The sequence below is a fragment of the Chionomys nivalis genome, chromosome 7 (genome assembly GCF_950005125.1).
Source record: "Chionomys nivalis chromosome 7, mChiNiv1.1, whole genome shotgun sequence".
Classification (NCBI taxonomy): domain Eukaryota; kingdom Metazoa; phylum Chordata; class Mammalia; order Rodentia; family Cricetidae; genus Chionomys; species Chionomys nivalis.
The window spans coordinates 20,058,658-20,083,203 of record NC_080092.1 but is presented as its reverse complement, the minus strand read 5'-3'; the positions used below and the strand labels follow the sequence as shown (position 1 = coordinate 20,083,203).

General features: G+C 41.9%; 1 protein-coding gene across 9 annotated transcripts in view; it reads left to right on the top strand.

Annotated features, from left to right (window-relative positions):
• The window catches only part of Tenm2 (teneurin transmembrane protein 2), a 1,249,953-nt gene that overhangs the window by 529,719 nt on the left and 695,688 nt on the right, over positions 1 to 24,546 (top strand). Inside the window, exon 1 of one of the 9 annotated variants that reach the window (XM_057774206.1) lies at positions 750 to 835. The exons of the other annotated variants lie outside the window; for them this stretch is intronic. Coding sequence (XP_057630189.1) covers positions 817 to 835 — 19 coding nt within the window. The 5' untranslated portion in view covers positions 750 to 816. Of the gene's footprint in view, positions 1 to 749; positions 836 to 24,546 lie in introns of those variants that run through there. 9 annotated transcript variants of the gene reach the window in all.

Sequence of the window (24,546 nt, the reverse complement as noted above, 5' to 3'; positions counted from 1 at the left end):
AGCTTCTTTTTTGAGAAATTGCAGAGTACCCTCCTATACTGAAGACCCTACAATGTAGTAGTGAAGGATCTACACGGGCAACAACTTGGGTTCTCCATGTTCAATGAGTTGTGTAGATGTTATTTCAAGCAGTGGCGTCTGTCAGTTTGTAGCGAGCAAACCAGTCTTGGCAACAGCCTGACTTCTTTAGAACCTCCCACATAACTCCTTTGGGTAACAACTCAATTAGATATAAGAAAGTTCCAGCCCTGGAAGCTTCATTTGGTAACAAAAGGGTTCTGTCTCCCTCATTACTTGGAGATTTCATTTAAATGGTCTCGGTATAGTGAAGGAAACTTCTACTGAATTAGATTCCCATGTTACCCCATCCTTAATTTTAGCTGTTTTATCCTGTATTCCCTCCATTTTCCCACCTCTCCTCTCCCCCTCCCAACTTAATCCTCCTATTCTAGCCTCTCCATCCATCTATAACTATCTCGTCTATTTTCCTTTCCTAATAGAACTATCTCTCCCCCCTAGTCCATTAATCTACCTTACTCCATACCTAACCTCTAGTTCTATAGATTGCAACTGGTTATCATTGATTTAACATCTATACACATAAGCAAATACATACCATACTTAAGTGAATTTCTAGGTCTGGAATACTTCATTCAAAATTATTTTTTTTTCTAGGTCCATCCATTTACCTATGAAAAATGGCTGAGTGACACTCCACTGTGAAAATATACTACATTTTAAATTCATTCTTCTGTTGAGGGGCATCCAAGTTGTTTCCAGTTCCTAGATATTAGGACAAGAGCATATCAAACATGGATGAGCAAGTGTCTCTATGGTAGGATGAAGCATGTTTTGAGTATTTGCAGAAGAGTGATATAGCTGGATATTGAGGTAGTTTGATTCCCATCTGCCTGAGGAAGCACCACACTGCTTTACACAGTGGCTGTACAAGTTTGTGCTCTTACTGCAGTGGAGGAGTGTTCCCCTTATTCCACACCCTCAACAGCATGAACTGTCATTTGTGTTATTGGTATTGGTCATTCTGACAGGTGTAAGATAAAATCTCAAAGAAGGTTTAATTTGCATTCCCCAGATGACTGAGGATGTTGAACATTTCTTTAAGTGTTTCTCAAACAGTTGAGTTTCCTCTTTCAAAGTTTCAATGTTTAGATATGTATCCCCATTTAAAATTGAGTTACTTGTTTTTCTGATATCTGTTTTTTAGTTGTTTATGTATTTTGGATATTAGCCCTCTATTGGATATATAGTTGGTAAAATCTTTTCCTACTCTATTCCATAGGCTCTGTTCAAATGACTGATTTTTGCTGTGGGAGTAACTTTTCAGCTTTATGAGGTCTTATTTATTAATAGTTGATTTTAGTGCCTGTGCTAACAATGTTCTGCTCAGTCATTTCCCAGGTTAATGACTTCAAGGTTCTTCCCCACTTCCCTTCTATCATGTTTAGTGTATTGGATCTTATTTTGAGGTCTTTGATCCATTTGAAGTTGAAATTTGTACAGAATAATAAGAATGTATCTATTTGGATTCTTCACATGTAGCCATGCAAGTTTGACCAACACAATTTGTTGAAAATGCTGCCTTTTTTAAATCAGTGTATGTTTCTGGTTCTTTATCAAAAATTGGGTGTCTTTAGATATGTGGATTCATGTCTGGGTCTTCAATTTGATTCCATCAATCAACATGTTTTGTTTTGTGTTAATACCATGCTGTTTTTATTACTGTAACTCTGTGATGTCTTTTATGTTTTAGGATTCTTTTACCTATCCTTGGTGTGTGTGTGTGTGTTTCCATAAAAAAAATGTACTTTCAAGAGCTGTGAAGAATTGTGTTAGAATTTTGATGGGCAGTGTGTAAAATCTGTAGATTGCTGTGGTAGGATGGCAGATTTATTATGTTAATCCTGCCAATCATAAGCATGGAAGATATTTCCATATTCTGATATCTTCTTCAATTTCTTTTCAATGTCTTGATGTTTTTGTTATACAAGATTTTCACTTGCTTGGTTAGAGGTACCTCTAAGATATTTTATGTTGTTTGAGGCTATTGTGAAAGGTCTTGTTTCCCTGATTTCTTTCTCAATAATTTGTCATTTCTAGATTTCCCTGAGTTTGGATTTTCCTTATTAATTCTATTTCCACTTTGAGGTCTTAAATGATTTTATTCATTTCTACTATGTGTTTGTGTTTTCATAGATTTCTTTAAGGGATTTGTTCATTTCCTCTTTAAGGAAGACTATTATATTCATAAAGGCTATTTTAAGGTTTCTTTCTTGTGCTTTGGCTATGTTACAATACTCAGGACCTGCTGTGCAAGGGTTGTTGGGCTCTAGTGGAGACGTATTGTCCTGGCTGTTATTGATTGTGTTTTTATGCTGGCGTCTCAACATCTGGGTCAAGGAAGATTGTAATTCTAGGTGCTGATATATGGTCTTGCTTTGTTGGATGGATATTTGGTTCCTTGGTTTCTATTCCCCTTTCTGATTCTTAGGAGAGTGTGGTAGCTGTGTGTTTCCTGGCAGGACATTCTTCTGGGATCCTAATGGGTGTGGTCACTGGGCTTTCCAGTTATAACATGTTTCTAGATATTGGGAACTGAGATTTATAAATAGGAATGGGCTCAGAGGAGGGGGACTAATGGGGGCACACAGGAGAGAGGAAAGCCCAGTGTCCCACCAGTATCTGCTTAGTCCCTGGGGATGGGGACAGAGAGTGAGGAGAGGCCACAGCAGAAGGTCTGCCACAGAGCTAGGGATTAGGCCTGAGGACTGGAATTGGAGGAATGGACAAAGATCTGAGGTCAACCCAACTGCTACCCTGACTGGAGTGGCCCCTGGGTTCCCAGGGAGTGCTTGCTGGTGTTTGGCACTAAGATAAAACTTTAAGGAGGGAGGGGGTTGGAGGGGAAGATCTGTTGATTCACTGGAGATGATGGGGAAGGTGACCTCAGCAGGTGGCTTGCTGCAGAGCTTAGAATGGAACAGGAGGACTGGATTTGGAGGAGCAGAGAGAGAAACGAAGAGCTGCAGTTAATCTACCCAGCCAAAATGGCCTGTCTGGTCGCCGTGGAATAGCTGCTGGCTATGGGGCCTTGGTAAAGCCAGGAGTGGGAAAAGGAAGTCTGGAGAGAAAAAATGCAATCCCTGTGAGCCACTGAAGAAGCGGGTAACAGGGAAAGGTGGCTGTAGCAGGTGATCTCTTACAGAGCCGAGGTCAAGCCTGGCAGATTAGGTCTGGAGAAGCTGCAGGAGCAGGGAAGATCTGCAGTTAGCCAATCCTTTCTTAAGTTGCTTTAGTAACTAAGACACTTGTCATTATATTCTTTTTATTTTTTTTTTCCTGTCGATCTACGAAGGTTTGCAGTGAAAACTTAGATAGCCGGCATGCCTTGGAGTTTTAGTGATTCCTTGCTGTGGACCAATGGTGCCCAAACTCAGAAGCTTCTGGGTCAACAGAGTAGTTATTTTACTGGTCTTGGATGAATGGATGACTATGATCCACTCTGAGCATCAGCGGAAACTGATTGGCTCAGCGCAGTAGTTCAGAAAGTGCCGTCACTGTACTAACGTGAGTAGCCTCATCGGGAAACTGAGGAGATGACTTTTCTCAGATGCCATCCAGAAACATGAATCAAAAAGTTCTGCAGTCAGGCCAACGATGCACTTTAGGAAGCTCTATGGGCTAAGCCAGTGTTTACCTATCTTAAGAGTTCAGGTTTGCTAAGAAGCCTCAGGTGGGAGGGACTATTTTTCTGCTCCACATGGTGTCATCACCATACGAATCAGAAAAGACATCCTAGACTGTTGGTACTGCTTTCCAGCAGGGTGAACATAAATCCTCAAATATATTTTTTTTTCTCTTCTATACAGGGTGCAATTCCTATTGCATCAATGTCACAGGGTGATCAAAATAAACTATCACAAGTGGAAGAGATTAAAAATGCAGAAATTTATTTTCTCATAATCCTAGAGGCTCAAAGACCAAAGTCAAGATTTCAGTAGGACCATGCTCGCTTTGAAGTCTATAAGGGAGAATTCTTTCTGGGCTCTCCCTCGCTTCTAGTGCTTTGTTGTCACGTCCTTGGCGTTCTTTTGGCTTGTACTGCTCTGATCTATTTCTTTTGATGGCCTACTATGGACATCCTCCCCTATTGTCATTGTATGGTGACATTAGTCATTCTAGATTAAAAGCCTACCCTCACTACTGCGATATTATTTTAATGAAGTAATTATATCTGTAGGGGCTCTATTTCCAAATGAGTTTGCTTTATAAGGTACTGTGTTTTATAAGGTACTTCAACCCCTTTTGACAGACAGAGTTCAATCTGCAAAGTCTACCTAGGTTTCAGTCAACCATGGCTCAGTAACTCCATCACGAAGCTGAACTTGCCCCTGACATCATCCCATAGCTGTGTACACTTGACCCTCTATAAGAATAGAAGCATAAATGTTTTCTGGTTTCATGCTCTCCTAAACATGGGACCCGGGCGGAAAGTGTCTACAGAAAACATGATACTTTGATTTGTCCTTATGGAAAAGCCACAGACGTCTTCCCTAACCGTGCAGCTTGACATATACTATTACATTGCAAAGAAATCAATGGTTCCATTTAGCATAATAATACCAGGGGCACATTTAAAATATCATATTATAGCATGAAAATATCGATAGCTACAATGGGGTGTGTGTAGTTTCAATTGTGGAGAGGGTTGATTTTACATCATCTGCCCTGGAACTCATTGGGGGCACTTTTATTCTATTATCTCTCTCGTGTCATGAGGCTTTGGCTTTTAAAACATTTCGGCCTGTCTGCATGTAGTTTATATATAGCTATGCCGTGCCTTCATTCATTTATTCATCTTTCATTCATGCTTTCAGCAAATGTGCATTGTGTGCCTGTGGGAAGGCAGCCACCGGGAGCCAGCAGTAGTAAAGCGAATCCCTGCCCTCATACAGCTGATATTCTACGGGGAGACATAAAATGCTTAAATGAAAGCAGACAGAGCAGCATAAGATACAATTGCAAGCAGTAAAATGTACTGTAAAGGGATGTGTATAGAGTTGGGGATAGGATTAACGTGCATTCAAATAACTTCAGGCTTCCTATGGCAGGGCATTTTTACAACAGTTTAGTTTTCTTAATAGATTAGCACCTAAACACCCAGCCCACCTTCCCCAGTATGATATAGAAATTATTCCGTGCCCCTTGGAGAGTTACTGCAAATATTTTCTAAATGCTATTAATTGGTTTCAATAGCTGACCTCATTATGATGGTTGTATAAAATGTGAAGGTTTTGGAGCCCCAGAAGTCTGGGTATGAGCCAAAGCTAGGTGCTAGGCTTATGTGTTGTCATTGAGCTTAGTAAACGTCCCCATAATCAAGCATAGTGATCCTGCTCTGTAGGTCATCCGAAAGCTTAGATGACATGACATTTGACAAGCCAACCACAATTTCTGTAGTTGAATGCTTAATACATTCTGGCATGTATTTTTTTTTCTAAGATTTAATTCAAGGAATTTGGAATTTTCATAATCTTTTTAGAAGTCCCCCCCCCACACACTTTTAAAAGCAGTTTTATGATCAAAGATCAGCCAGTGTCTTTAAAACAAAATGCTGAAGCACCTGTGTGCATGGAAGTCGGGCATGGAGGAGAGCAGTCCAACTCGTAGAGCTCTTTCAAAAAAATGAATTGTAAGCATTTCCAGACGAAGAAAGCCGTCACAGCTAATTTTTACGTCTTCAAGAACATACGATGTTCTGGTGGTGCATTGCATATCAAATATAATAAAAAGACATTAACAGAAACCGTTTACACTAAAATTGGATTTGTGCCTTCATATAATATTTATGTTTTTCTGATTTTATGGGTGCCTCCTAAGTTTGTGAGCCTTCACCAGGCCATATTTAAATACACCACACTTCCACTGCGTTTTATCTCCTGACTTTGGGCATATGCATCTCAGTTCTATCTACGGCCAAGGCTGCTGGCCAGGGCTGGTTTCTACACACACTAGGAAATTGAAGCCATGTGCAAAGGGTTAGCAAGGTATCTATACCTCTTATCAAAATAATATCATTAAGGGGAAAAACCATAGACTGCCTTGAAGGAAAGGGGAGTAATCACACGGTGAAATAATGACCACAGCAGAAGGAAGTCAGCGGATGCTTGTTAGGTACAAATCAGCTTATCCATTGTCTATAAACTCTCCTGCACTAGGAAATACAGCTCTATGCTACAGATGGCAACACAAGACTCAAAGAAACGAAAATATCTAAATTCATATTCTAGAGCTTGACAAAAGGGATTTGAACCCCATTTTTTTCTTCCGGACTTTATGTACTTACCCGCCATTCACCCAATGAGAACTCGTGAAAGACGCACGACGCCTGTCATGTGCTGTAGGGTTCGACGTGTAATCTCCTCATTCTGTGTTAACTATCAGAACTACATGGCTGACTTTTAAAATATTTCTGCACCTTGTGAGTCCTTGCTTCCTAGGAGTGTCTGCCACAAATGACATAATAATACCCAAGAAACCAAGACCATGAACTTTATATTGTCAGCCTGACATGACAGGTAACTGCTTTTGGAGCAATGGAGCCTGGGCTGTGGTTAGCTCAGACCTCCCCTCTGAGGACTAATGGTAAGACTTTGGTGATAACTAACTGAACGAAACACTGAGGTGGCAGAAGGTTGCACAACAGTCTTTGATATGTAATCCTCAATTAGGAAAGGCAGGTGAGATTGGTCATGAATGGGTGTCTACATTTGATAGTGTCCTGATTTAGGTGTCCCATGAGAGATGTTGGCAGGAATGCATTCTAACAGGGAGGAAGCGCTCTGGAAGGCATGGATAATGACAACCTAGCATTGCATACTCCCCCAGCCATTGCTTTCACATTCAAAGACTGCTAACTTCTCTGTCAACTTCAGTGTGCTAATTTGCAACTTAACGTCATTGAGATCATATTCCCATCCCCTTCCCCATAAGTGATACGTGTCATCAATGCTGGCCTTGCCTGCTGGAGAATGTGAACACCGAAGGTGTAGACCTTCTCCGGGTATATTATTCACACCAAACACATCCATGACTTAGAAGATGTTGAGAGCACAGGGACATCCTGATGGGACTTGACCTTGAAGTCTACCTCTGTAGTCACGATATTTGTTGCCACTGTTAATTTAAGAAACAACCGAGGGGAGGAAGCAATTCCTTTGGCTCTTTGTTTCAGGGGGTTCACTTTGTGGTTGCTTGGCTCTGGGTGTTAGAGGAGAAAATGGTGATGGTAGAAACACGTAGCAAAAATATTCTTCACTTCTTAGTAGATGTGAAGCTTCAGAAAGGATGTGGGCTCAGCTGGTTTTCTTCTTTTTTTCCCTTTGGATGGTTCTGCTCACATTCAGGGAAGCTCCCATTTCCTTCCTGTGATGCTGTTGGAAAACGCCTCAGAGACACAAGCGGTGCTTCAGCCATCTCTTAGGGGATTGTCAAGTCAGCCAGGTTCAAGATTCACCATCTTCATGTTTCTGTTGTTGTTGTTAAATCAACATCTCTCTGGCACTGGAATATGAGCAGGGTATTTTCTCTTCACGGAAATAAAAAGCTGTCTGGCATCATAAATGCTTCTCAAGTACACTTTAGTTTTCAGAAATATTTTGAAATATTTATCTTAATTCTTTTCCTTTTCGATCATAAATCAAATTCGTGCCAAAACATAAAACTTGTTTGGCTGTAAATGTGGACTTATAAACTACACGGTAGAACTTTACTGTTACATGATTTAACCTTGTCTTTACCTATATTCAAAAGGAAGGCCAAGCAAAGTCTTGTGTCTTATTCAAGGTCACATGGTTAATTGTGTCATCTCTAACATTCTCTAAGACACAAAGATGTAAAAATAACCACAAAACTCATTCTCCCATTGTCTTTGAATTACTTCTACTTTTTTTATTACACTTCCAATATATTCTTCAATCCTTCCACTTTAAGGGACAAAGGGGAAGGTGGAAAGGAGAGGAACAAGACCATGTTGGCATATGTTAAGATCATTTACACCAAATCAAAACCTTATATTCAATTCATCTCCACACTTTCCCAGAGCGAATTAAGGAAGGTTCCCCTAAGTAATTACAATACAGGTTAAAGGCATAAGGACTGTGGTCATTCATCGATTCTCGATTTTTATTCCCAGACTTATCACTGCTTGGAATAAGAGGGTTGAAAGAATAGATACATTTGTAAAAATGACTAGAATAATTTTACCCACCTCAGGGACTCAGTGAGTGTTTAATACCATAAAGGACTTTGAGATAACCAGATGAAAGGTACTTCAGAAGGCAGACATGATTACTGGATTAGAATTTCAGAGAGTGAGAAAGGGGTCTTTTGTGTTGACAGAATTTTTTATTCTTTTTGTAGTCTTATGGTAGCTTAAAATTTTTTGCCTACCATTTTTTTTCAATTTCAGAGCTTGTCCTTGACTTGGTATTGCTCTCCTGAGAGAGAATACGTATTGGTGTAAACTGTCTGCCTCCCTTTTGGATTTTGTTTTCTAATATGCATCTTTGCATCTTTGAATTCACAAGGCTAATTTTCTACATTCCCCATGGTTGAGATGCTTGCAAAGTAAAGTGGGTATCACCTGGGGACAGTGTTCAGCAAGTCAGTGTTTATTACATGTCACAGAGACACATGCAGGTGCGCATACACACAAACACAGGCATGCGTGTGCACGCGTGCGCGCGGACTCTCTCTCTCTCTCTCCTTATGTTGAATTGTTTGGAGACTAGACCAATTTTGTTTCATTCTCTAAAGGTTGCCATAATATCATTAATCTCTCTCAGCCCTTAAAGATGGCCTCTTGCCATAGTCTGTCAGAAAACAAGATATAGACCATTTACTTTAAATACCTAAAAATAAAAAATGCTGAATCAAATGGCTCTACATTCACATACACCCAGAGGTGCCTCACGTATTTTGCAGTTGTTGGAAAGCTGTTGAGTTGCACAGGGGGAGCAATGAAACTTTGGTTTTCCTGCGGCTGGAATGCTTTAGTATATGAGCTCTGCTTCTTTTTACTGGGAAAATAAGTAGCGCTGATTAATAATCGTACAGAACTGCCCAGCAGCTCTTGAACTGAAGAATAGATCATTAGCCATTTGGAGTAGGATTCTGCCTTCAAAACCCCCATCCCCTGCTACCTACCCCGCCTCTTTCTTATGTTCTAGAAAAGTCAGTTGCAATGAGAACTGGACTGGGGACCACGCTGTGATGGCATTTCAGCTCAACCAATCACAGCGGAGTGGCACGTGGACCCTCCCAGTGAATCCACCAGTGAATAAATAGCAGCATCTCTTTGGCATGAAGAGGCTGAGGATGCCATAGCCTCAAATCTATAAGCCTTTGTTGTATGTGTAGAACTTTCCCTCTTTTAGGCGCTAGGACACCTGAGCTTCGCAGAGCCAGGCAAGTACCTTTGTTCTATGAATAAAACATTACTGGATCCAAAAAGAAGAAAATCTGGCTACAAAATCCAAAGTATGTTTAATTAACAAAAGTTAACATTGTGCCAGGAATGAACTATTACCCAGGTTGGCTTTCCTGCAGTAAATCAGGTATTGACATAACGGTTGAGTATTAGGTTCATGAATAAACCTGATGCGGCTGAGTGGGACTTTACGAAGAGAAGGTGCCCAGGAACAATGGGTCCTGAGTTATCTTTCTTGGCTAGATTGAAGTTCGGATTTGATGGGTTTGTGTGATCTATTTACAGCCCAGAAGTCTCCTCCAGTTAGCATGGGGGTGTGTTTCATCACACAGTAACTTTGTGATGTGTTAGCTGTTTTCTTGTTGTGTATACATTGCCTTCTGTGTTCTCTCTCAGCTGAAATATTGCTGCGAGCTCCCGTTCCTTCCATTATACCTCTGCGCATTCACGGACTCCGCCTTCGAAACTATTGGCAGGTGTTAGCATCTTCCCTGGGTAATTTCAGGCATTTTCCTTTGAATGAAAACGGCTCACTTGGAAGGTTGTGAAAGGCAGATCCATGTGGATTTGAGAGGATTTTGTGTTGCGATGTGGTGGGAAGGCTTGCCAGAAATTGCCCGTTTCAGGCTGATGATGCAAAACTAGACATCTGTTAAATTAACATCTACCTAACGTTTTGCCTTCAGTCAAATGCATTTTTTAAAAAAAAATTAAATCTCTCCCACTCTGTCCTGCTTCTTTTTTTTCCCCACTGTCAAAACAATCTGTCACAAGATATTTAATTTCTGTGTAATGGGTTACTTAAAGAAACCAGCATATGGTACAGTGAATATACCTAGCTCCGAGCTCCAATCAAGTGTACGTTGTGCTCGCCGGCGGCTACTCACCGGAAGTGTGTTGTGCACAGCGCAGACTTTGCTGTGTGTTGGACTCACGGAGCTCTGGCTCGGGTCAGCGCCAGGCTCTCTGGTGACTTTTGCCTTTCAGGAGGAGAATATCCACATAAAGATTCTTGTTCCACTAACGAGTCAGAAATCACTTTCTGTTTTTGTCAGGCGGCGACTCTCTGTGGTTCTGATTGTTCCTCTGGCCCTCAGAATGAAGAGCAAATAAGAATACAATTGCTTCTCTCAGCACATTTGTATTCCCGGAAACGAGATCAAATGTATAAGCCATTTAAAACACTGTAAGCAAACTAAGTTTATGACTTATTTTATTCATTTATTTACCCAATAACTTGTCTATCATCTATTTACCTACTTATCGATACTAGAGAATAGTAAGTAAAGACATATATATGACTATTTTTACAATAAATTAGTAAGAGAATCTATAAGCAGACTATTAGTTTATAGAGTATTTAATATCCCCAGATATTAACAAATCTTTCCACATGTATATATAAATGCATACATACTGACTATACAAACAAATCTACAATATTCAGCTTTTGAAATTACTTGATTTTTCTCCATTTATTTATTTTCACAGAGTACTTGATATCAATATGGTATAGTTTCAATGACTGACCTTTTTTTTGTTTTTTGACTTTTTTCCAATCAGGAAAGGCATGTGGCCCATTTCTTTGAAGTTTTCGGGATCTCCTGACTGCCTTTTATTTGGAACTACAAATGGAGATGCCTAGGGGCTTCTTCTGAGGGCTCCCCAGGTTGGGGTGGCCTTGAAAGATCTTAGTCAAGGAAGCAGGGGGGTGTGGCAGAGCTCTTACTAGAAGACACAGGAGGCAACAGTCACTTGCTGATTGCTCCCCGATTGTTCATGCACTGAACAGCTATGTTTAGGGCTTCTGAGGAGAAACAGCACAATGCCTGCAATAAATCACTTAACTTTATTATTTATTAATCGAAATTCTCAAGTGCACTAGAAAGAGTGTCTAGGACATCATCTGGGCAGAGCTATCACAAATGAATGTGCTAGGCTAGGCAGTAAAAATATAGCTTACTTATCCCAAATAGTCTAGAATAGCTGTGTTGTTAATCAGAGCAGGAGAAAGTCTTGAAGTCTCTCCCAGCCCCCATGAGCATAAATTTTCTTAGACATACATCGGGCAAAGTCACACAGGCATGGTATTCCTGTTGAGTTCATCAGGGAGTTTCAATTGCCATCATGTGCCTTATCATTTAGTGCTATTTTTGAGAATTATAGTTGTTTCTCGTGATTTTTTACCTTGATTCTCTGGACCTCTAATCTCAGTCTCTGAATTTCAAAGCACTGCTCAGGAAGCTACCATAGTTAGCTCAAGCTGAATGCCGCTAAGAGTATTAAAATCAAAGATGCCCTCTGGTCCTTATTCCCCCACTTGAAGTAAAATGTCGATGTTAGCACCTGGCAGAAGCCTGCCAGTGTCCAGCTGTATGACAGCCAGGAACACTGGGAAATGATGTTCTGCCCCAACGAGACTGCCTAGTTTTTCTGTTCAGCCTGGTTACTACTAAGGGAACCATAAATACTTATTGTGTGTAAGACTGAAATTTTCTCCTTCACTATCTCTTGGGAGACCAAACGTGATAGATAAATAGGAGGCTTGCAGTCTTAAAGATCATTAGCAGCTTAATCCTTCACGGTGCTCAAAAGTCATAGGTTTGACAGAGAACATACCTCTTAGTGACCGGGCACTGTAACAGGTGCAGGAGCAAGGTGCGCTAAGAAGGAGAGGAGCCCTGAGTTGATGGGACACGGAACAAAAGCAGGCTGGAGAAGATTGATTCGGCATTAATCATGTAAAAACTCGAAGAGTGTCACCACAAACTGAGGAAACTGGTCTGGAAGCCCAAAGAAAACAAACAGGACGTGACTAGAGATGGTTTCTCGGAGGAAGTGAGTCATCAGCTGAAAACCAAAGGACAGGCATCATAAATCTGCGAAGAGTAAGAGTGCTGGGGGGTTGAGCATCATGGCAGCAGGAAGCAGAAGATTCCCCAGGAGGGGAATGACGCTAGGTCATAGCCCAAGCATTCAGGGCTGAGGGGAGGGTGGTAGAAACTGGAGGATAAGCGTGCAGGAACCAACACGTAAGGAGACGATGTCAGCAGATCGCCCCAACTGATCCAAAGCAAACTTTTACCGTAGGAAGAGGTGTGGAGGAGCCTGTTACAGAGAGCAACAGAAAAGTCACTGAACCTCACATGGAGCCCCAACTCTGTGCCTAGTTCTGAGCTGGGTAATGAGACAGGATGTGGCTACACAGAGCTTTGCATGCATTACAAGCTAAAGTGAGGGATAATGAACCTTTAAGCGACATGGAAGGGTCCGTGAACATCATAGGTGATGAAGAAAAGATTGGGGGCAGGGGAGGGTTGGATCTGGCTTTCAGGATCAGCATGCCTTCTGCACAGCTGAACAGTGCCTGGCTAATTTCCCTTTCTAATGAGACTAACACAAAATCCATCCATTTAGACTATTCAGCTTCTCGCAAACGGACCAAGCTGTTGGGGTAGAGGGGAAAGAGGGGCTGACATTGATGGATGGAGTTAAATACCAGAGTCTCCCTCTTCACACAGACTTTTCTAAAGCAGTATTGTGACAGAAAGCCTCTCGGAGCCCCAGGTGGGTAGGGCAGGCTGGACAGAGCCCAGCGTCTCCCTGAGACTAGGAAGCAGAGTGCAAATGGGGATCTCCCGTCAGAGTGGCAGGGTCCTCTTCAGGCCTGACATCAGGGTGGCATGTGGAGAGGAGGTCCCCAAACAAGGCTCGATTCTCATGGGAAGCAGCTCCAAGGGGTCATTCCATGGGGGACACATGGTTTCCCTTGGAATAATTTAACTCTTTGTACAGAATTACCACCAAAGTAGCATCCATTACCCACTTCTGCCCATGGGACCACTTTCCAATTTTTTTGTGGATATTAAATGGTCATTTATCTTGATTCTGAAATATGAGTGGCCTTGCTCTGGGCCTGTTTTAACCATGGCTAGCTCACAATAAGAAAGGTTGCCATCCCTGGATGTGAACGCTGAATGTATTGTGCTGCTAAAGATGACGGCCGAGCAAAGGGTATCAGGAAGATCTGAGCATATGTTTTGAAAAGGGAATGATTAGTGCTTTCCTTGGATTTTTGACAGCTTCTTGATCCGATGTTTTGTGACCTCTTGATGAGGTTTTCATCGTTTAAGTGAGTCCAAGTAGCCCAGGTGACTGTGTGTCTAGTGTTCCTACAAGGTGGCTATAGCACCAATAGATGCATGCAGAGCTGCCCTTCTTAGGTGTGGAGAAAGGGGTCTCAAATGTGGACAATTCTTAGTGACTTTTTATGTGTATTGCATTTCCTGGGTTTATTTTTTCTGTGTTTCATTTTCATGTTACAGATGAGGAAATAGAGGAAAAAGTAAAATTGAGTAATTTTCAAAGTCATTCAGCTTCTAAATAAAGGGGCTGGGATTTGGATCCCAGCAATCTGATTCCAAAATCTGTATTCCTTACCGCCACTGGTTCGCACAAAAAACATGGATTGGGCTAAAAGGGTGACAGGATTTAATAGCCGTTGTTTACGTCCAGAGGAACCGCTATCTCTTTTCTCCTCTTCCTTCTCTTCCAACCTGTTCCCAGTGCTTGTAGCTGCCTGAGGTGGAGGAAGGATGCGTGGCAAAGCAAAACAAATTCTTACAAGTAATTAAAAAAAAATATTTAGGATCAGAAGCACATATTTCTGGGGAATAATGGTACCAAATGAAAACATACTGCCCCCTTTCCTGTGAGAACAGCCATGGATATGTGCAAGCACAGATGGGCATATGCAAACGTGCACACACTGGCAAGAATACATCTCCCTGTGTGTGTGGACAGGCAAGCTCATGTGCATATAAACACACATCCATATGCAAAGACATGTACCTGCATGGGTACAGGCATGTGCCCATATATATATATATATATATAGTTACTTTTAATGGTGCACACACAAAGCGCCCATAGCTCTTTGTATTTTTCCCTAATTTAGGGCTAGTTACATTAACCAAGAACTCTTAAGAAGATTCCAACAGTTTGGCCTTAAAAATAGTTTCAGCAAATGCATTTTGAAAAGCCATCTGAGAAATAAAGACCAGCTGTACCTTTCTGTTTAAAATCTGAAACACTGGTCTTTGAAGTATTTTTATATTTTCTTCCTGTCCACTTGCATAGTATGCTTCACATAATCACGTTCAGTTATATTTTCTCTAATCGGGTCTCTGTTGAGCATCCTGATGCTCGTCAAATGGTGGACAAGCATCTTTCTTGTAAGCTATTGTCCTCTCTTTTAAATCTTGCTGTTCCAACAACACACGGAGTCATTTTCTACTTCGTGTTCAAAAACTCCAACTTCTGTCCGTGGGGTGATGGCTGGTGTAGAAAAGGCCAGCTCACGGCACCTGAAAGAACAGAGGGGGAACGAATAATCCCATCTGTTGGCATGCTCGTTCCCCTGACCCCCAAGAGGCAGCTTCTCCATTTTAAGAAGAAATGCCTCCTGAGCACATGCGGCCTCTGTAACTCCTTGAATCAGCAAACATAGCCAGGGCCAATCTGACTGTGGATCTTAGCAAGGAAATTTCGGACGTGCTAGAGTGCACCAGACCCACGGTACTGTCCTCATCAGAGCTTGGGCTAGCCGATTAAATTCTGTAAGAAGCAAAAGCTACCTCAAGGACATGATTGCAAAAGAAAGACAGGAGAGAAAGAAGCCTCGATCTTCTCTTCCCAGTCTTCAGCATCAGTTCTGAAAGCCGATGTTTGGGGAACCCCTAATGGCTAAATGCACACGAGCAAAAGCAGAAGAATATTCTGTGATTTCGTTTGCTGTGAACATGCTGAGCAGCTTCCTTTTCTCCCATCTCTGTGTCTCGTACTTGGAGTTGTTTTGCCTCTCTCAATCTGTTTCCAGCTTGGTTGAGTTACAACCAATCAGATATGAGGAAAATTAGATTTTAATGGAATATTTGATTTTCATTGCTTAATTGATTTAATTGCACATTTCTAGTTCAGACTGGTAGAAATGCGAAGACTTTCAGTCAAATGGAGACAAGCTCTCATTTTTCTGTGTTCAACAATGACAAACTTAATACGACATTAGCCTTGAGTCTGGAACTTTGGAGGCAGGTTTGACCAACACTTTTCTGAATTGTTATCTGCAGTCTATGTTTGTTTCTCTTTCATATATATGCATAAAGGAATATGCATAAGTATACATATTCCAAGTCAGAATCTTATATTTGCAATTGCTTATTCTGGTTGTATTGACTTTGATTCTTGTGTGTTTTTGTTTGTCAAGGAGGACAATATATGTGTGCTTATATAAACTTACACCTTGTTTGTCAGGACGTCGAATACCACAGACTGTTTTCTTTTTGCAGTTGGGAAAGGGAAAGGCAGCCAGGAAGGTCAATTGTGTAGTCTCTGGTCAAGGTCAGTGGGTTCTCTAGTTGTCTGAGCTTTTCAGAGTCCTAAGTAGAAGCCAGTGCATGCCAATGCCTAGTGTATACTGACTGCTAGGACTCTGTAATGAGAAGACAGGAACAACAAGACTCAGCACAGATAGGGACATCAGAAGTCTACCTTTCTGTCTGTCTGTCTATCTGTCTGTCTATAACACACACACACACATATAAACCACATACACACACATGCACACACACACACATGCCCCACCACCACCACAACCACCCCTCTGCGCTGGTCATTATCCCAACTTTAGCATCCACATTGGCAGCCATATTTGACAGTTCACCCTCTCTTTCTACAGTCGTATAAAAAGGCATCCATCTTTGCGCAATATCAGAATCCCCTTAACTCATTACAGCGCTAGCTAAGGACTCAACCAGGAAGCACATTGTTTCACTTCTTGTTTTGGTTTGCTTGTTTATTTTGTTATTTTTGTTTCATAAATGAGGAAGTTGCTTTATTTTCCAGTCTTGCCTTGAACTCTTAGGCTAAAACAACACTCCTTTTCCAGCCTCCTGAATCGCTAGGACCTTAGGCGTGCGCCACCACCCTCCATCAACGTCTATTTATTTTGACATGTTACTTTGCTGTTGTTGTTTACCCTTACCAGTTTGGGAGAAATTAGGATCTCTCTACACATTATGAGAATTCTGTATACAATTGTGTGTATATGTGGGCACCTATGTATCTGCATGCATCTGTGTGTATTTACATATCTATGTATATGTAAATTTCTGTGCATATATGTATATATATATGTACAAACCACTGGGAATGTAATTCTAATTATATGACCTGTATTATACAACCAGGTGCCTTATATATTTCTTTGTTGTTCTCTTGATTTGAAATGTGATGGCTTATTTTAAGCTGTAGAGTTCCTTCATCTTCCTCCTCGTTGCTCACTTCTGAGGAGACTTCCTCCTCTGCAGCTGTCAGGACACAGAAAGCCTGGAAGCACATGTTCTGGAAACATGGCCTGCCATTGAATCCTAGCTCTCTTTGTGTTAATGGTGGATCCTCAGAAAATGTAGTTCTCTTCAGGTACTTATTTTCCTCATCTGTAAAATGGGAATGTTCGCAGGTTATAACTCTCAGTATTATGTGAATGTTCAGTGATATAGTAGGCTTAAAGTTCTGAAGTAGCTACCTAGCATATATTAATTATATAACAAATGCTGTGGAAACTCCTGGACTCTGAAGACATGGCATAGGCTAGCCTGAGCACCTTGCAGGCTTTCCTTTATTTAGCCCAGTTCTACTCCACAGAGAGTGAGTCAGCTCACCAGAGAATATTATGCAATAGCTAGTGACATTTTTGGTTGTCACGACTTGGGGGTTGCTACTGGCATCTAGTGGATAGAGGGTGAGGCTGCGTGTGTGCACTAAACAATGCACAGGACGATCACCCACTGGATGGCATAGAACTGGCTGTTGAAAACTCCTGACTTAATCTGGCAATTGTGTGCACTGTGTTCACTTTACAGGCTAATCTGATGCCTGGAGAAAGCATTGCTTTGCACTCTGCAGATGTAGTATTCACGGTCACTCTACCAAGCATTTGGCACAAGAGAGCTAGGGTTTTTTTGTGTTTGGTTTTTTTTTATTTGTGTGTGTGTGTGTGTGTGTGTGTGTGTGTGTGTGTTTGGTTTTTTAAGTTAACTACATATAAGTTTCCCCAAAAGATCAAGGCAGAACACTTGGGTGGTTTGTGCAAGCATAACAGTAAAGGAACGGATTCTAGCAAGTTGGAACCAACCTTGTCCAAAATATAGCAGCAGAGGGCTAGAAGACCCAACCTGTGCCAACTCTGAGCCCTTCGCACTATTGGATTGAGAGAAAGTCCTGGGGGCTTAAGTATGACTGGTCGGATGATGGGAGCCTCTCCCACACCTGGAGAAGGCTTTGCCTTTCAGTAAGCACATAAGCCTGCTTAAATATTGTCCCCGTTGCTTTGTTCAGTCCTGAGAAGTACTCTAAACTTAAAATTTCATAGATATTGTCACTTAAGAGGAAGCCAAGAAAGGTGTGAGGTTAAAGAAAATATTACATATCAAGTGAATGTAATCAAGTAATAGAAATAAATATCAAGATAGTCAATACCAAATAAAGGTGTGATACCATTGTTCATGAAGCTCCTGAATGGGAAACACTTTATCTCAGGTAACCTGAGAACAAAGGGACAGAGCATTGCTCACCATAACCCTGGGCAGGATCCAGATCGGATCCATAACTCACATTCAATTGCAGAACTGGATGCAGTTTGAGAGGCAGTGATACCCTGAGACACGCGCGCGCACACACACAGTCCTTTCCTATTGTAGGCCTCCCACTTTATAGTTGAGTAGAAAATATTAGCGGTAATTGGTTGGTCCCACTTCTTAGCCTCTCAGCCTTTGCATTAACTGTGGTCCATCTCTACAGCCCAGCAACTCTTCTCTCTGTTAGATCCCTTGCGATGTGTGCGGAGAATTAGCTGGATGTGTTCAGAGAGCCAAGTGACTCAAACTGCATCCCCTTCATTTATGACCTCCGGTCAAACCCAGATGTCACTAAACAATTTGTGATCTGCAGCGGTCACTGTGGTCTGGGCGAAGAGGCCACAACCATTAGTGGAGATCAGTTCCCAAACCATTTCTTTGCGAATGTTTATTACACGACTCAATTTCTGTCTTTTTGAGCACAGCTAAGCTAATGACAACATGGTGTACAGTCCTCATAACTAGCATTTTAATTGTGACATTCGTTGGATTAAAAGTCCTCTGACTTTTGGCCTCCCGCATGCATTTTTACCCCTATTATACCGACTCTTAGCTAGCTTCCCCACAACTGGTATTGGAAAGTCACAATGAGTATGGAGGGTGGGGATGGAAAAGAATGGAATTTTGGTTTTTTTTATGTGGCGTGATATATTGAAGAGAAAGAAGCATTGTCTTCCAAAAGTAGAAAATTGGACATGAAAATGTGTTTGCGGGAACCAGTTATGTTTGGTGGGTAGGTGTTTTGTGCTTCAAATTAATATTTGTCCTTTAAAATAGCAGATGCTTAGCTGTATATGTGGGCAGCGGACACTGTCCAAGTGAAGGGCTGAGAGACAAGTGGGACTCTCGCAGCCAAGGCATTCCCCACCTCCTCCTCCTCCCTCTTCTGCTCTGTCTTGGTGCTTTCTCGGCATCCCAGACACATACCATGGAACCTCAATTTTCAAAGGCACGAAGCCACACTTCTCAGTGCGTTAATGGCTATTAACGAGCGAGGTCTTCAAACCAGTGGCATCCGTACCCAGATGCTAGTTAAAAAGTCAACAGCCCCAGGGTACATGCAGCCCACACCTCTAGAATCAGAACCTGCACACTAGTAAGACCCTGATGATTCCTGACCTCATTAAGACTGAGAAGGGATGGTCTAAAACATTCTGAACTGGATCTCTCCAGTATTACTTACTTATTTCTGTATCATACTTTTGATTTTGCATACATTACTTGAGGACATATACTGTCCTCTTTTTCAGGGGATGGGATTTTGTTTGTGGGAATCTGTTTGGCATGTGTGCACATTCCCTGAACACAGCAGGACTCAATCACCTTTCAGAATATTTGATTTTTATACTCAGACAGGGACTAAGCCAAAAAGGGAAGAGCAGAGATCTGCATGTACCCATTTCGGCACCTCTGCTTTTCCAGCTGGATGATCTTGAGTAAATTATGTATGTCCCTGTCCACCTCAGTTTCTTTCCTGTGAGTTGCAAGACATAATTACTATCACATGGGTTTGTTAAAAGGATCAAATGAGATCTAACATCGAAAGTCGTCAGCAGAGTGCTAATTGGTTTGTGGCGACTTCTTGAGAAGTATCGACTACCATTATATTAATTATCATTTAGGCTAGCGGGTTCTAGGCATGGTATGCCCTAAAAGAGTACGCTCCAGCCCCACCTACTCCCACTCCATCTATTATTAGGCTCAGGTTTCTCAGCTGGGGTAGATTTTGATTCCGGAGACATGGCCTCGTGTAGACAAGGTACACTGTCATTCAGCAGGATGGAGTGTGGTGGGGAAGGGACCACTCTTGGCATCTAATGGATAGATATCCATAATGTTAAATTCTCAGGATGTTATGATTCACCCCCACGCACAACAGCGAAGTATGATCTTGCCTCAAATGTCAATAGCACTAAAAGCTGACAGAATTTCTACTATCCATGGAAGAATTAAGGTTAGTAAAGTGTTTTCTTTTTTAGGATTTAGACACCAGTGTATAGTCATTCCCTCAAATATTAATGTTGAGCCCCTTTGTCAGAATTCATCTACTGAGAGGCAAATCATTTCTTGTGGAACGAGCCACACAGTGGAAAACCTGATGCAGCCTGATTAACCTATTAAAGGTCATAAAACAATAACAATTACATTGCACATTTCATTCTTTAATATCAAAGCGAGCTAGGCTCTTTGAAATGTAAAACATCATAAGTGAAAGAATAGCGCCTTCAATTCCCCCAGGAGCCCAAGGTCATTGTATAAATAACACACTGGTTCCCCTATTCATTTCACTCCATCCGAGGATAGGCAGGAGGCCACAAAAGATGGGACCGGGGATAATCTGAAGAAGGGTGAAGCTCCAATGCCAGGGACGGGGGTCAAACACTGGAGCCTCAGCCCACAGATCAACAAGGATGCTAGAAATGCAAAACAAACGTCCTTGAAGCTGGTAGAGGGATACAGCACAAACAGCCTTGCTTTCTGTTTCTCGTAGCAAATCAGAAATGCTGCAGGAACTTCCAAGGACACATTAATTTCCCAGGTACTATTGCAAAATCAAGGGCGAGGAGGCGAGTGTTAGGTTCTATTCCTACTGTGAACAGATTAGGCAGACACCAATTTACACCTCATTGGTAAGAGAAGCTTTATTCTGCAAGTGAGACCACATTTACATCTTTGGTAATTAAGCTAAAAGATTTTTTTTTAAATGACATTTCCCCCACCACCAATCCTGAAGTAAATATTATATGGTAAGTGGGATCAAATGCTAAAATATATGCATTAGAACCATCATCCAAACCTGAGGCTAGGCACCATGTTTCAACATCATCGTTTGGCGAGGCTGAGACCAGAGCTGTGCCTTGTGGCGTTTGGGTTTTACAACAGTCCACAATTACTAACTGAAGCCACTGAAGTGCCAGGGAGGTGGCAGAGACGTGCTGTTGGACAGGGCTGCCTCTTGCCCACTCTCTCTGAAACAGTGAGCAATGGTAGCAGGTGCTCCACAATTCAAAGGGCACCATCTACCAGCCGGTGTGCCAGGCTGCAGCAGCATCCAACCATACATCTCCCACATCCTTTACTTCATGGCAATTTTCATTCTTAGGAAAATTGAACCTAGAGAGTGGTATATTAAGAGCTCTAAGAAACTAGCATCCTTTAGTCCACCCACAGAAGAATCTAGTTGACCTGAGAGGCATTTCTCCCCTCCTAGCAATAGTTTACATGGTTGCTGTAAGCAATACAAATATGGCCCTGGATAATAAATAATTGCTGAGCATCAGAAAAAAAGTGAAGCATGGGTAAGAAAGAAGACAGGTCATTTCTAAAGAAATTTGCACCAAGATTGAGGCTGTAGGGTAAAGTTAAGTCATTCAGGGACTCATCTGCTCTGTGCTAAGGGAGATTATTGAGTACACACCTATGCTGAATACTGTAAATGGTCCAGCCAGGCTGAACTTTGTGTTTGTTTAATGCATTTCTTCTATGACGAGCATACAAACTAAGGTAATCAAGTAAAAGCCTGTCGCTGGTGTTTCCCAGCTTTGTGGTCAGTCAAATCAACCCAGAGCCCACTTTTAAAGAAAATGGTTACAGACCGTCTAATGTTCATATATGTTGAGCATAAATACCAGAAAACAGTGTCCTTGGCATTGGGTTGTAAGTGCTGGCTTGTTTTATATTCTCAGCCCTGATAACCACACGAAAAGTCTCAGATATGTTTCTTTTGTATTTGGAGGCATTTCCTGAGTTGGGGGGAGTGTTAAAATATCACCCACTTTGTCATCTAAAAGAGATGCTGCTTACCCCTTGGAAGCACCTTTATCTTTGTGTCCCTTGGTTGCTCCATAGCCTCTCATGCAAGACTGCTCTGATGCCAGGTCCCATAAGGTTCTTCTTACACCCTGCTGAGAACTGCATCCCAAAGAAACATCTTGACCTCCTTCATCCTTGCCCTCGAGGTTGTTTCTGGGCTTTGTCAAGCAGTGTCTCTGAAAACCACACCAGCCTGCTGCCCTTACAGCCTCTATGAACTCTCTACCCTGTCGCTGAACGAAGACTCCCCAATATGTAGCTCTGGGCATCTTAACCTAAAAGAATTCACTCTGTAATTCATCAAATGCCTGGCAAATCGTTCCTGCATAGGAGCCAAGGTTCTAGGTGTGAGCATCCAACAGGGAGTCATATTGGAGTTTGCGTTTTAATAAAAACAGTCTTGGACTGAAATTAGTTAACTATATGATTTAGAAATATGAAGTGTTGGGGGGGGATATACAGAAGAGCCGTGACGTGGGAGGGAGACACCATGTGGTTTTTAATTGGCTGACTGGGATAGCCTCGCTGTAAAGATGACATTGAGGGGAAAATGTGAATAGCTTGCCAGTGTGGTCCTCATTCAGGGAGGTGAAGTCCTAGGACCTTGTGCAGCTGCTTGGAAGAGGAAGCGATAGACCTGGTGACACATGAACATGCGTGTCTTTGAAACATTCAAAAGACGTAGGGCATGCGGAATTCTCTGCTATCTGCAGCAGAGGTATTGGGTTCTCATTAGAAAAAAGATGCTGCTAAGTTGCAACTAATCACTAGGGGGAGTTTATCAGTATCTGGCTGATTTGTGATTCTGATTCCCACATGTTGCTCTTCTCCATGGACATGTCTTTTGCCAGTTTTGCCTTTATTACACAGTCCTATCCGGCTGGTGGATGAGGTGAAAGATGAATTCCAGGAAGAGGCTGACCCTCTTGTCATTTTGGTTTTCGTCTTCTAGGAGGCAAAGACAAGGTGTCTTTTTTCTTTCATGGCCGTTGTCCCATTTCAACAGGGCAAGCCCAAGTGTTCAAGAGTTCACCATGCCTTGGCTTCTCATTTGCCAAAGAACTTTTCCAGATGAGTCACATAGCTGTTGTAGAAGAGAACCATACAAGTGCCTTGATATGAACGGGTAGGATGCATTTGAGTCATAACAAACCCACCACAGGCAACCAAAAGTTGACAATAGAAGACAAATTGAAGGCTTTAGAATAATCCAGAAAAGAAAGAGGGTGGGCTGCACCCGAGTGGTGACAATGGAAGTGTTAAGAAGTATGCAAATTCTGATTTGTTTTCCTCCCCTGTAGTCTGACCTTATTTTTATTTTCCCAGCTCTTGAGGGAGGACAGGGTTATTAAGCTTTCAAAGATGGGTGGTCCTCTCACTATGCATGAGATGATGTCATAGTGAAGGAAATGAGGTCAGGGCTAGGTTTCTCTTATTGCCAGCGATTAGTCAATGTGCTCTCTGAACAATTGTAAACCTGGTAATTCACTGAGTGCTGTGACTGTACATGGCACCCTGTCAATCCCATCATCAGCTAATATTTACGGGGCATCTGCAGAGGACACGCTATTGCACTCAGAGCAGCAGAGGTGCTTTCCTCCAGCCAGCCCAGGATGACTGGCTGCCTTATGACATCACTCTTTTAATTGATGGGTGTCGTCTTCAGACCATTTGGCAGCTGGAATATCATTTTTGATTTTTTTTTTTTTTAAGAACAAAGAAAAGGCTTAAGAGCACGGCTTTTGTGAGCATGCTAATGCCTTTCATTAAGCGTGTCACAAACAGGAAGATAACAGTCACATGTATTGGGCCGAGAGGTTGAGACCGATAATGTTTAAGAAACTTGGGCAGTGTCGTATATTCAGATGGTGGCTGGTCGGGAATTGAAATGCGATCACTTTTATTGCACTATACTGCCTCTCAGTGGCACATGTTATTCCCACTTCTTTCATGCAGTGATGTGTTGCTCGAAAAAAACCCCAAAGGACTGAACCAGTGCCTTTGCACTCTAAGGGGGTATCCATGACCCTAGTCTATGACATCTCCACAGCTTCATCACTAGAAAACTGGTTTGTTCGTTACAGTGTAAGCCCCGTTTTAGAGGGGATTTGTCAGCCATTAAAATCACTACTTTGTGCAGTGTGTGTGTGTGTGTGTGTGTGTGTGATAAATTCTCATCTGATAGATATTACTGCTTTCATTGTATATCTAGAGAGAGGCGCATAGGAGCAGGTTCATGAGATAAATTATCTAATTGACATCTTTGCACTCACTTTCTTCTGGAAAAAGTGATTTGGTGATTATTGTTTTTGATGGATCCCTCTTTTTTAAGAGAATTTTCCATTTTAAAAAAAATATATAGTGCAAGAGTTAAATTCAGGGCAGAAGAAACCGAAGGAAGGGGCAGTCTAACCGCAGAGTTTATTTGCAAATCTCCAGAGTAGCACCACGAAATGCCATGTACGCGGAGATGCACTAGAGTGTACACCCTCCAGAATGTCTGCCTGTTGTAATTCCGTCGCATTACAG